Source organism: Engystomops pustulosus, chromosome 2 (assembly GCF_040894005.1).
Source record: "Engystomops pustulosus chromosome 2, aEngPut4.maternal, whole genome shotgun sequence".
Taxonomy (NCBI): Eukaryota; Metazoa; Chordata; class Amphibia; order Anura; family Leptodactylidae; genus Engystomops; species Engystomops pustulosus.
The window spans coordinates 230,131,023-230,143,673 of NC_092412.1; the positions used below are offsets into that span (position 1 = coordinate 230,131,023).

The 12,651-nt window shown below is 44.4% G+C and overlaps 1 protein-coding gene across 1 annotated transcript; it reads left to right on the forward strand.

Annotated features, from left to right (window-relative positions):
* Window positions 1-705: 705 nt before the first annotated feature.
* On the forward strand, window positions 706-5,490 carry LOC140116758 (histone H2A-like). The gene is made up of 2 exons (XM_072133192.1): window positions 706-733; window positions 4,918-5,490. Exon 2 carries the CDS (start codon window positions 4,955-4,957, stop codon window positions 5,372-5,374), a length of 420 nt encoding a protein of 139 aa, XP_071989293.1. The 5' UTR covers window positions 706-733; window positions 4,918-4,954; the 3' UTR covers window positions 5,375-5,490.
* Window positions 5,491-12,651: the final 7,161 nt, after the last annotated feature.

Here is a 12,651-nt window from a genome sequence, read left to right on the forward strand (position 1 = left end):
ACCGCGCTGTAACACCCGCGATCGGAGCTGACTCCGATCGCGGGTGTTAAACCCCTTACACGCCGCAGTCAAGCATGACCGCGGCTTGTAATGGTGTTTCCGCTATGGATCGGATCCCCCGTGCCGCTTACCAAAGTGCAGCTTCCCTCGGGGCGCGTTCACACGTTCCGATCGCATATGCATTTCCAGAGAAACGCATATGCGATCGACCCGAGCCCTGCCCCCTGTGCGCTAGCATTGCGTTATGAACGCGATGCTTGCGGGGCGTTTGAACGCACCCTCAAGTGCATTTTGGTTGCGTTTTCATTGTGTTACATGACTGTTGACATTTGCGTTTACAAATGCAGTGCATTAACACTGCGTTTACATTTTGTGAACCTGTTGTTAACAAATGCGATAACATCGCATATAGACTGTGTTTTGTAATCACAAATGTTAATATTAATATAATTAGGCAAATCACCTCTCCCCAGCTGTTGTAATGCGTTTCAAAATGCAATGAAAATCCAACCAAAACGCACCATGTGACCGCGCCCTCAGTGAAATGCTCTCACCTATTATGATACACAACTGCTTTTGGCTTTGAAAAGTGCATCTGAAAAACTGATACATACCTAGGCCCCATGTCTTACTTGGAGTCGCTCATTAGGTAAATTGGCCACATACCTGCAGCAATGCTATATAAGCTAGGGGCGGGGAGTAATGTCCCAGAGACCTGTGCAGCTCTTGTGTGGTGAGTGAGGGCAGTGGTTGTGCTTAATTTTTCATATCAAGGAGGGGAGCAATATTATGAACCAAGGCCAGAAGTGGGTTCTAGAATAAGTATTTTCATCTTCTGCTTCAAATATTGCATTTGTGTCTCCAAACTAAAGCTTTAAGCCACTGGGGAACATTGATCAAAAACTGTGCAGTTTGTACTAGGTGCAGCCTGTGTAGTGCGCAGGGGCGCCAGATTTGTGAAATGTCCCATGTTCTTAATGAATCTGATGCTCCCTGCACTGCTCCAACATAGTGGGGGACATTTACATAGTGTCGGTGTCTGCATTGGCTTTGTTACCGACCTGCTCTGGGAAAGAAGATACACATTTAATATTGTGGAGCTGTGCAGATACATATCTGGCGCCGAGACCATTTTCTGTCCCTGGGACCAAAATCTGTCCCGAGCACCAGAAATGTGTCCAACAGTCCCTGCTAGACCAGTTTTCTTTTGGTCTACTTTCCGCCAGCTTTCAGCGCCCAAAAAGGGCTGCGACACATATTAATTGTGTCTGAGTTTCCACTCTGCCAAAGCCACGCCCCTTTTCGGAGAAGAGTCGGAGCAGACGGAAAAAGGCATTTTTTTTTTTTATGGCGCCGCCAGCTAATAAATAAGTCTGAGAGCAGAACATGTGGTGAGAGCGCCACAAAACTGGCGGAAACGCCATAGTAAATGTCCCCCAGTGTTCTTTCTTTTGGTGTCCCCTTTAACATATCGCATGCAACACACTGCTGTTGGACTCTGTATGATAAATGTGATGCATGTTCAGTCTGGGCACTAGAGCGCCCCCTTTAGTGCAGAGTGTTGGGTATGGTGCAGCTGTGACACAAATTTGTTGTGGACGCTTTATAAATACATGTGCCTGCAGTTTTCAGTGAAAAGAATGAGCAAAGTCAAACAAAACTAGTTCAGGGGCTTTAGGGTGCTTTAACTTGACGCGTTGCGTTTTTTGGTGTTTTTGACGCATTCTGAAGGCTTTGGCATTGATCACATGTGAGGTTACATTGCATTTTAGCAGATGCAATGGAAACGCAATGTGACCTCAGCATGTGATCAAGGCTGAAGCTTTGGAATGTCAAATGCATCAAAAAATGCAATCATCATGTGAATGTGGCATCTGGGTGTTCAAATGTTCAGTTTTTCAGATGCAGTCCAAACTAGGAGTGGAGTGTTCTCGCTCATTATGATCCGCACCTGCTTTTGGTTTTGGAAACTGAATATGTGAATGCATCCTGAATAAGTGTGGACCGTGAGGGTGAAGACACACATGGCGTTTTTGGGCAGTTTTTACTAAGTGCGTTTTCAGATCGTAAAAAACGCATCCGTTTTTGTCCATTTTTAATTGCGCAAATCCGGAAAACCGGACAAAAGCATGCGTTTTCAAAAAACGCACACGGTTTAAAAAACGGATGCGTTTTTTACGATGTGAAAACGCACTTAGTAAAAACGGCCCAAAAACGCCATGTGTGTGTCTTCACCCTTAGGCTGGTGCCACATGTACCACTTTGTCTGCGTTTGAAAGCGGAAACAAAGCCGCACCCACCGTGGTGAGCCGTAGCCTAATCGCATCAGCGTTTCTATGGAAACGCATGGGATCGGGAACGAGCTGCCGATTGTTTTGCGTTAATTTAATGCAAAACACCGATCAGGCTAGGCCCGCCCCGGTGGGTGCAGCTTTGTTCGCGTTTTCAAATGCAGACAAAGCGGTACGTGTGGTACCAGCCTTAGGGTGATGTCAGACGTGGCGCTTTGTCTCCGCTTGCAAACGCAGACAAAGCCGCGCCCCCTGGGACGGCCCACGGCCCGATCGCATCGTCGTTTCTATGGAAACGCCTGCGATCGGGAATGAGCTGCCGGTGTTTTGCGTTAATTTAATGCAAAACACCGGCGGCTCGTTCCCAATCGCAGGCGTTTCCATAGAAACGCCGATGCGATCGGGCCGCCCAGGGGGGCGCGGCTTTGTTTGCAAGTGCAGACAAAGCGCCACGTCTGATATCACCCTTAGGCCAGCGGCCACCACACGTATTTTGAACCCGTTTTTGGGCTGTTTTTAAGCTGTCCGTTAAACACCGCAGCAGTTTTTGACAGTTTTTTTTTTTACCAATGATCTTATTTAAAACGGGTAAAAAATGCATGCGTAAAATGACTGTAAAAAGGGCCCAAAAAATTGGTTCAAAACACCATCTGTGCCGCTGGCCTCAGGGTGGTGTCACATGTGGCGTTTTGAACCTGTTCTAAAAAAAAACGCATGCAGTTTCATCTTAATTAAAAACTGACAAACGCATGCTTTTTTTATGGACTGAAAACGCATGACTAAAACCAGGTTCAAAACTCCATGTGTGACACCACCCTAAGGCCGGCAGCACACATGGCGTTTAAGATAATTGGTAAAAATGTCAAAAACGGATGAGTTTTTATAAAACGCATGCATCTTTTAACGGACTGCCTAAACTGCCCAAATAAAGGGTTCAAAACGCCATGTGTGCTGCTGCCTTACTTGTAGGATACAATCTACTATTTGCCATATGAAATCTGTGAGCACATTCTAAGGCTTCATTCAGACAGCTGTCTGTGGGATGTATAAGAGGGCCTCATATACAACCCCATAGACGGCAATGGTGGCCCGGCAGCAAGGTGCCACACATGTGTGGCGCCGTATATCAGAAAAAGATGGAGCATGCTCTTTCCCCGTTTTTGCGGCAGTGAACTGCTTTTTTCTATGGAGGCAGTCCCTTCCTCCTCCTCTCCAGCGTACGTGTGAATGTACAAGGCTGCATTTGTCGAGTTTGTTAAATGCTATGATGGAGACGAATTAATCAAAGACAGAATTTGCTTTAGAACTGTTTAGTTCTAGCCATATTCTCACTCGTCAAGGCTTGTTTGATAATAGGGGCTGGTGTGGCCCTGTACCAAAATAATCTGTGCCAAAAATACTGATAACCCAACAGAATTTTGTCCCAGTTTTCTAGTGTAAAATAAGTAAATAACCTAATCGCAAGTGTAAAGTATGACTAGATGGTCTAACACTGGGTTGATTTATCATCCTGCATAAGACTATCTATTCTAACTAATCTAGTCTTGCCTTGGGCCTTATGCACACGACCGTATGGTCTGTTCTGTATATATGGGTGTATTCTGCCCGTAAATACAGGACAAATTGCAACAGTATGGCAACGTATTACTGATCCGTATAAAATAAGGAGGGTCGGCAAATGGCTGACAGAATGCACCTGCCACTGGTTCTGGTCACTGCATGTATACTGCCGTGCAGCACATATTTAGCTTATCTTATACATTCCCATTGACTTCTGTGGGCCGTACAGAACTGAAATAGTTTGGGAAAATAAGACCTGCTCTAGATGTCTATAGATCACACTTTGGGTACAGTGCTGTATTGCCCATTGGGATGCATGGGCTGCATATACAGTTTTTTTTTTTTCTTAATATGGTTGTGTGCATGAGGCCTTAGTACACCTCTTTATAAATCTGCCCCCCATGTGTTAACTCATAAGTAACTCAAAATGTGCACTGGAACGCCCCTTTATGTGCACTATATTGTGCTGCGGCAGGCACAGCCACAACACAATACTGGCAGAAGCAGTTGGTACATGTATTTGTGTAGTCTACACCAGAATACTGGCGCAGGCTGCATGGTAAATGTTGGCCATTGTCTTCTGAAATGCAATACATTTTTATAGCATTAACATTGGTCTATAAAAAAAACAATGTTAATGCAATATAAATGCAAATGTTTACCACAACATAGTTAAGTCTCCTCTCCTCAGCTGTCATATTGTATTTCGGAGCATAATGTGAACGCAGCCTCGATGTTTGGAACATGTGTTCTGCTTTCAGGTGGCAAATAAAATCCAGCTGTTTCAAGGCAGTCTCCATATTAGAAATTACCTTTCCAGTTAATCCCACTTTGCCTGTAGCAGTTACATTCCTGCCGGCCTAACTAAAGAGTAATGGCTTATGGGCGAGCTGCCAGTTCTCAAAAGCTGGACTGTCCATCTATATACTGAGTGCATGGAAATTCAATCAATTTTGTGTAAAGGATTCTGAGACTTTCAATCATTCAAGTCATGTATCCCTCTTACAGACGTGTACTGCTCTTATCTATATATTCTTGTAACTCCTGTACCTTTATATTTCTGTAGGATAACCTGTTTGCTTTTTAATAAAATTCCTTCAAAAATGTCTGGTCGTGGTAAGAAGGTCCAGAAGCCGGCCGCTGCCGCCAATAAAGCCTCCAGATCCTCCAAGGCGGGGCTCCAGTTCCCAGTGGGCCGTATCCACCGGTTCCTGAGGAAGGGAAACTACGCGGAAAGGATTGGATCTGGGGCCAGTATCTATCTAGCTGCCACCCTGGAATATCTGTGCGCCGAGGTCCTGGAGCTGTCAGGAAACGCGGCCAGAGACAACAAGAAGTCCAGGATCCTGCCCAGACACATCCAGCTGGCTGTCAGGAATGATGAGGAACTGGCCAAGCTGTTTGATGGGGTCACCATTTCAGAAGGAGGGGTCCTGCCTAATATCCAGGCGATCCTACTGCCAAAGAAGACTAAAGGCTCATCCTCACAAGAACCTAAAGCTGCCGAGTCTCAGGAGTTCTAAACTTTCTGCAGTGTTTGATGTTTTGTATGAAGCGCATAGTTTGTCAAATGTATTCCTTAACTATATTCCCAGTTGTTTTTTTAATTGTTAAATTATTAAATGAATCTTTTTATGAAGTGTTGTAGTTGCAGTCTAATTAGAGATGAGAGAATTTCAAATTGTCTGAATCAATGTTCCAATTTTATTAAAAATTGCTATATAACCCCCTTTTGGCTCTGTAAGGGTGGCACACGTGGCTTTTTAGTCCTGCATTTTCAGTTTGTTTGGGTGGCACACGTGGCAGTTTGAATCAGTTTTTAGTCATGCGTTTTCAGTCTGTTAAAAAAATGAGTAAAGCTGGGTTCATGATGCCACACATGTCCATTTTTAAAGGAAACCTACCATTTAGAATGGCAGGGGTAAGCAGTAAGTACCGAGCACCAGCTCGGGGTGAGCTGGTGCCGGTACTTCCGTTAGTGTTATAAACCGCGGTATTGTGGTTTAACACTTTTTAAACTCTAGACCAGAACAGGCTTCGGCGCTGCGCGCGCCTATATAGGAAATAGCGGAGATGTCGCGCGCAGCACCGAAGCCTCTCCTGCTCTAAAGTTTAAAAAGTGTTAAAACCGCGATACCACAGTTTATAACACTAACGAAAGTAAGTACCGGTACCAGCCACCCTGAGCTGGTGCTCGGTACTTACAGCTTACCCCTGCCATTCTAAATGGTAGGTTTCCTTTAAGCATGTGTTAAAATGCCCCAGTTTTTTTCCCCCAATTATCTTAATAAAACAGTTTGTAGGAAGAATGCAAATAAGATTTCCAAGGTGTTAAATGGAAAACAATACCTCCTTTTGCTACCTTGAAAGGCAGCCCCCTTAACATCAAGTATGACTTACAAGAAGTCTAAAAATATGATGTGGGATTAAGCCAAACCAGTATATCTATTCCATAATGAACAGACTCCCAACTGTAGACAGCACTGTTTCGACCTGATTGGGTCTCCTCAGTACAGCGTGGGGAACTGATTTGGCTATGTGAGAGGCTATTGACTAGGGACAGACAGTAGGTGTTCTCCTTAAGGAGACAATGCCAATTAAGGCCACCTTAAAGGCGTGTGGAGACTTAAAGCCATAATGCTCCACTAGGGAATTCTGGGAAGAATGCAAATAAGTTTTCCAAGGTGTTAAATGGAAAACAATACCTTTCTGCCTTTCAAGGTAGCAAAAGGAGGTATTGTTTTCCATTTAACACCTTGGAAAACTTATTTGCATTCTTCCCAGAATTCCCTAGTGGAGCATTATGGCTTTAAGTCTCCACACGCCTTTAAAGGAAACCTACCACTTCTGAAGGTAGGTATGAGATGCAAACACCGGGCACCAGCTCAGGGTGAGCTGGTGCCGGTGCTTAGTCTCGTTAGTGTTAAAACCGCGGTATCGCGGTTTTAACACTTTTTAAACTTTATAGCATAAACTGCTTCGGCGCTGCGTGCGCACGATCGTGCGCGCGCCTACATAGGAAATACCGCAGGCGTTGCGCGCGCCGAAGCAGTTTCTGCTATAAAGTTTAAAAAGTGTAAAAACCGCGGTTTTAACACTAACGAGACTAAGCACCGGCACCAGCTCACCTTGAGCTGGTGCCCGGTGTTTGCATCTCATACCTACCTTCAGAAGTGGTAGGTTTCCTTTAAGGTGGCCTTAATTGGCATTGTCTCCTTAAGGAGAACACCTACTGTCTGTCCCTAGTCAATAGCCTCTCACATAGCCAAATCAGTTCCCCCACGCTGTACTGAGGAGACCCAATCAGGTCGAAACAGTGCTGTCTACAGTTGGGAGTCTGTTCCTTATGGAATTGATATACTGGTTTGGCTTAATCCCACATCATATTTTTAGACTTCTTGTAAGTCATACTTGATGTTAAGGGGGCTGCCTTTCAAGGTAGCAAAAGGAGGTATTTTCCATTTAACACCTTGGAAAACTTATTTGCATTCTTCCCAGAATTCCCTAGTGGAGCATTATGGCTTTAAGTCTCCACACGCCTTTAAGGTGGCCTTAATTGGCATTGTCTCCTTAAGGAGAACACCTACTGTCTGTCCCTAAACAGTTTGTAAGCAGCCAAACGGATGTGATTTCATAAACAGATGCTTAAAAACAGACCAAAAACTCCATGTGTGGCATCAACCTAAGGGTGCAGGCACACTGAGGCCGCGGTCACACGTATCGCTAGACGTCCGTTCATAACGCGACGCTAGCGCACAGGGGGAGGTCCTCGGCCCAAACACACATGCGTTTCCAGAGAAACGCATGCGATCGGCTTAACAATCGCATGCCTTTCCCTGGAAACACATGTGCGTTCGGGCCAAGGACCTCCCCCTGTGCGCTAGCGTCGCGTTATGACGGACGCCTAGCGGTACGTGTGACCGCGGCCTTAGGGTGAAGACACATGTGGCTTTTTCGGGCCGTTTTTAGTTAGTGCGTTTTCAGATCTGAAAACGCACTAACTAAAAACGGCCCGAAAACTGCCTAAAAACGCCACGTGTCTTCACCCTTACCGCTGCGGTTACCAATTCAGCACTAGCATACAGGGACGGGCCCTGGACCAATAGCATCTGCCTTTCTATGGAAATGCACACAATCAGTAACCAGAACCCGGTGTCTTGCAATAAAACAATGCAAGATGTGAGGTTCTGGTTACCAATCACTTACATTTCCATAGAAAGGCATATACGATTGGGCTGAGGCTTGCCTCCATAAGCTAGCGGTGCATTTGTAAACATAGCAGTATGTGTGACTGCACCCTGAGGATGATGCCACACATGGTGTTTGGAACCTGTTTTTAAGCAGTCTGTTAAACGCATGCGGTTTTGACAGGTTTTACCAATTATCTTAATTAAAACTGGTTAAAAAATGGACTGCTTAAAAACAGGTTCAAAATGCCATGTGTGGCATCACCCTTAGGGTGAAGACACACATGGCGTTTTTGGGCCGTTTTTACTAAGTGCGTTTTCAGATCGTTAAAAACGCATCCGTTTTTTAAAAACGCATCCGTTTTTTAAAAACGCATGCGTTTTTTGAAAACGCATCCGTTTTTGTCCGTTTTTCCGAAATTGCGCAATGAAAAACGGACAAAAACGCATGCGTTTTCAAAAACGGATGCGTTTTTAAAAAACGGATGCGTTTTTTAACGCATGCGTTTTTAACGATCTAAAAACGCACTAAGTAAAAACGGCCCAAAAACGGCCCAAAAACGCCATGTGTGTCTTCACCCTAAGGGCGCCTACGGTCGGGAACAAGCCGCCGGTGGTTTGCATTACTTTAATGCAAGACACCGGCGGCTCATTACCATTTGCAGAGATTTCCATAGAAATGCCAATGCAATCGCACCGTGGCCTGCCCCGGTGGGTGCGGTTTGGTCTGCGTTTGCAAACACAGCCAAAACGTCCCGTGTGACAGTGTCCTTAGGGTGATGCCACACATGGCATTTTGGGCCGTTTTTTTTAAAGCAGTCCGTCAAAAAAAAAAATGCATGCGTTTTTGACCAGTTGCAATTAAGATAATTGTCAAACGGATGCGTTTTTTTGACTGGTTTCTGCTTAAAAACGGCCCAAAGATTTGGTATCTCCCATCTTGTGTAGGGTGCAGGGCCGGATTAAGGTTGGTGGGGGGGCTCCCATTGAATGTAGTTCAGACAGGGAACAGCAATAGCTGTATACAGCTCCCCCAGCCATCGCATATAACTACGTACAGCCTCCCTATAATAACTACATATATACAATCCTAGGTATAAATAATAAAATTGTTCTCACCTTCCATCGTTCCCCCGATGCGCACAGTCCTCAGGGTGGATGTAAACAAAGATGCCGCATGCCGCCACGTCACACTATGCGCCGCAAGCGGCAGGATGCCGCCGTCTTTGCTCAAACCCGACCGTCTATGGCAGGGAAGTTATTGTTCCCTTGCTCTGCCATAGACTAAAGTAAGCACACCGGTGGGATTCGGCCCAGAGTCAAATAAACTGTTGCCGATTTCGGACGGTCATGCGACCGCCCGAATCGCCCGCGTTTGGTGGGGGCCCCAGGACACGTCATCAAAGATAATTTACTAATAGACATGCACACGGGCTGGAGAATTATGTGATCTCTAACTGGGGATTGTTCATCGACAGATCACATGACCAGAATATCTGAATGATCAGGTACAAGACAGGAGGCTCCACTTTACATATCAAGAAAGTGGAGCAGAACTATTGATAGATGGACATTACCTGTTATCCTTCTCATAAGGTAAAGTGGTCAACCCCTTTAAGTCAAGGTCTACCTGTACTTTATTTTGATCAAAATATGTTCTGATCAAAAAAATGTTAAACTCTGCCTTCATACTTAAAGGACACCTGTCATCAGGTCTGTGTCACTAGTCCTGTCACTACTACCTGTTGGAGCAGCTCACAAGGATCCCATCCCAGCCTTTATCTAGTTATTTCATACATTATTCATTGTAAAATCATCTATTTTTTATCATGTAAATGAGGCTGGTCACATGGTCAGAGGCAGTGATGTCACCCCTGTTACCCCTCCCCTCTCCTCCCCCTGCTCATGTCTGTGTGTAATGTATAGTAAAGCATTGCTGGTGTGTGTGCTGCATCCTCCTAATACACAGAGACACAGACATCAGCTACACATGAATCTGACATGTTCTGCTATAACATGGCTGCCTGAAGCTGCTGTATCTCTCCTATACACACATGCACACACAGGCTGCAGGGGGCGGGGCCACCAGCACCAGGAAGCACATCATTATACAGCCTCACATCATTAGACAGGCTGTCAGTCATGCACTGGGGGTGTGGCCACCAGCAGCAGGAAGCACATCATTATACAGCCTCACATCATTATACAGGCTGTCAGTCAAGCACTGGGGGTGTGGCTGTGCCTCCCACTCATGAATAAGGTGGACAGCTTGAATATGCTAATGCTTCATTGGACATTTCACAGGTCATTTGCATACAGCTTTAGGACCTCATTGCTTAGGTTTACAGGCATGTAGAGGGACAATGAAGGGATAGAGGCAATGCTCTCTAATGGTAGTTTATGAAAATATATTTAGTTTAGGGGGGTTATTTTGCATGACGGGTTCTCTTTAACATCTTCAGCGCTTCTATGCCAGTTTTTAGTGTAGAAGCGCTGAAATTACAATTTCTTACTTGCTGGAAAAAATGATTAATTTAACTACACCACCTCCACGGTATGAGAGCGTGGTGAGGTGCAGCCCCAGGTGGAGCGGGCGGGCATAACTTTAAACATATTCCGTGAAACTACGCCAGGTTGGCCTGATCCTCTTGATGTGTCTCATGGGATTGGGTGTGGGCGTGGCCTTTATCACACACCAGTGCACGAACGGCAGCATATCATAAATTCCTTCCATAGTCTTAATATAAAGGATTGATGGTTATGGATATGCTTTTTGCATCCATCATCCTTGTTTCTTTTTGGTAAATGAATGGAAACATTAAACTGAAATATAGCAAACAAATGTTAACACCTTAATGAAATGTGATGTACTAGTTAGACTGGGTGTTTTCTGCATATTGCCTAGCGCTTGCTGCTGGCTCTGATCACTGGTGTTAACCTGTTAAATGCAAAAAATGGGAATGTAAAGAGCATCGGCCTCAAGGGGTTAATAAACAGAAGATGGTGTATCAGTTATGAAGAGAAAGATTAAAGGCTCTCTTTTCTGGGGATGCAGTAACACGTGGCGTTAACACATGCATTTTCAAATGCATCACAACGGCTGGGAAGCTGAGATTTGCCAGATTACATTGCTATTAACATTGCATTTACAAAACACATTTTTTTGATGCAATGTTAACACTGGATGTCTGTTGTAAATCTAGTGTTAAAAGCAAGGTACTTGGGCAGATATCTTAGCTGTTGTGATGCATTTGAAAAAACATGCATTAACGCCTTGTGTAAACGCACCCTGAGACCATTTAGAATGCCAGGGAATTTGCCTAATTACGCTGTTAACATGAGTTTTTTGTGGTGTTAACGTAGCATTTACAAAATTCATACATTAACCGCAATGTAATGAGACAAACCTCTTGTCTCCAGCTGTTTTGCATTTCAAAATGCAGTGTGAACGCAGCCCCATGGAAATCCCCAATGCAGAATCTGTCATTACCAATTCATTTTAAATGGCTTATACAAATATTGTGTGCAACACTATGCATGTCTTTACATTTTGCCATATTAGGTATTAGTCATTTGAGACCTTCTTTGCAGATTATGTCAAAAACCAAAGCCAAAATAGTCCATTAAAGGAAATCTACTATTTGTTTTTATGCATTGTGAACCAATATTATCTTGTTTAATCCCTGATCCGAGTGGTTTTGCTCAAAAAACTATTCTAAAATTCAGGACCTTGGGAAAGCTGGGTAACATGCTGGCTGCCTTCATAAACACATTACACTGCGCTTCCTGAACTGTCCAGGCTGGACTAATCAACCTGAGCTGGGGGATGATGCAGCGATTAATTACTTCTGCCTGTCGGGACAACACAGTGATGACGTATTTGGCTTATGCCGGGCATAACAAGGCTAGAGCTAGACCAATTAGGGTGAGGAGTAGCCACAGGAGCAACTAAGCCTCATTATCATAATTTTCTAACTGTTTTTTGTGCAAAACCACTTGGATCAGAGATCAAACAAGATCTGTTTCTGCATCAGTGTATCTACAGCATTCCCAAGGAATGTTTGGTTAATCATGCATAAAAGCAAATGGTATGTTTAATTTAAGGCTCGAATCCAAACTAAAGAGCAGCAGAGACCCAATTATGGCCACCATGGCTGCAGTAGTTGCTATAGCCATGTCCCCAGCATGCCATACTTTACATTGTAAAATCATCACATTTGCTATAAACCTCTATTTAACTCACAGTTTATAAAGTAAATGCAATAAAATGACTCATGTAAATTACATAGGCTGAAAATGCGCTGCTAGCTGTCAATAAGCCCAGAGGTAGTAAATGTATGACCTGCCGTAATGGATCTGACTGACTGATGTTAAATACAATGACTTCCCCCTTTGCACGCTAATATTGGCATCTTGATGTATAGCATTGCCTTTGCTTTGTTGAAGAGTTTGGCTTTCCTGCAGGTTATAGAAGCTCATTGCTTTTAAATTGGTAAATGTGCTTCCAGCTTTGCTAGAAACTCTACATAACCACCGCACCTCTAGGCTCCACAAGACGCACTGCATTCACGGGAGTGGATTTTTTCATTAAATCTTTGATATGACCATCCCCC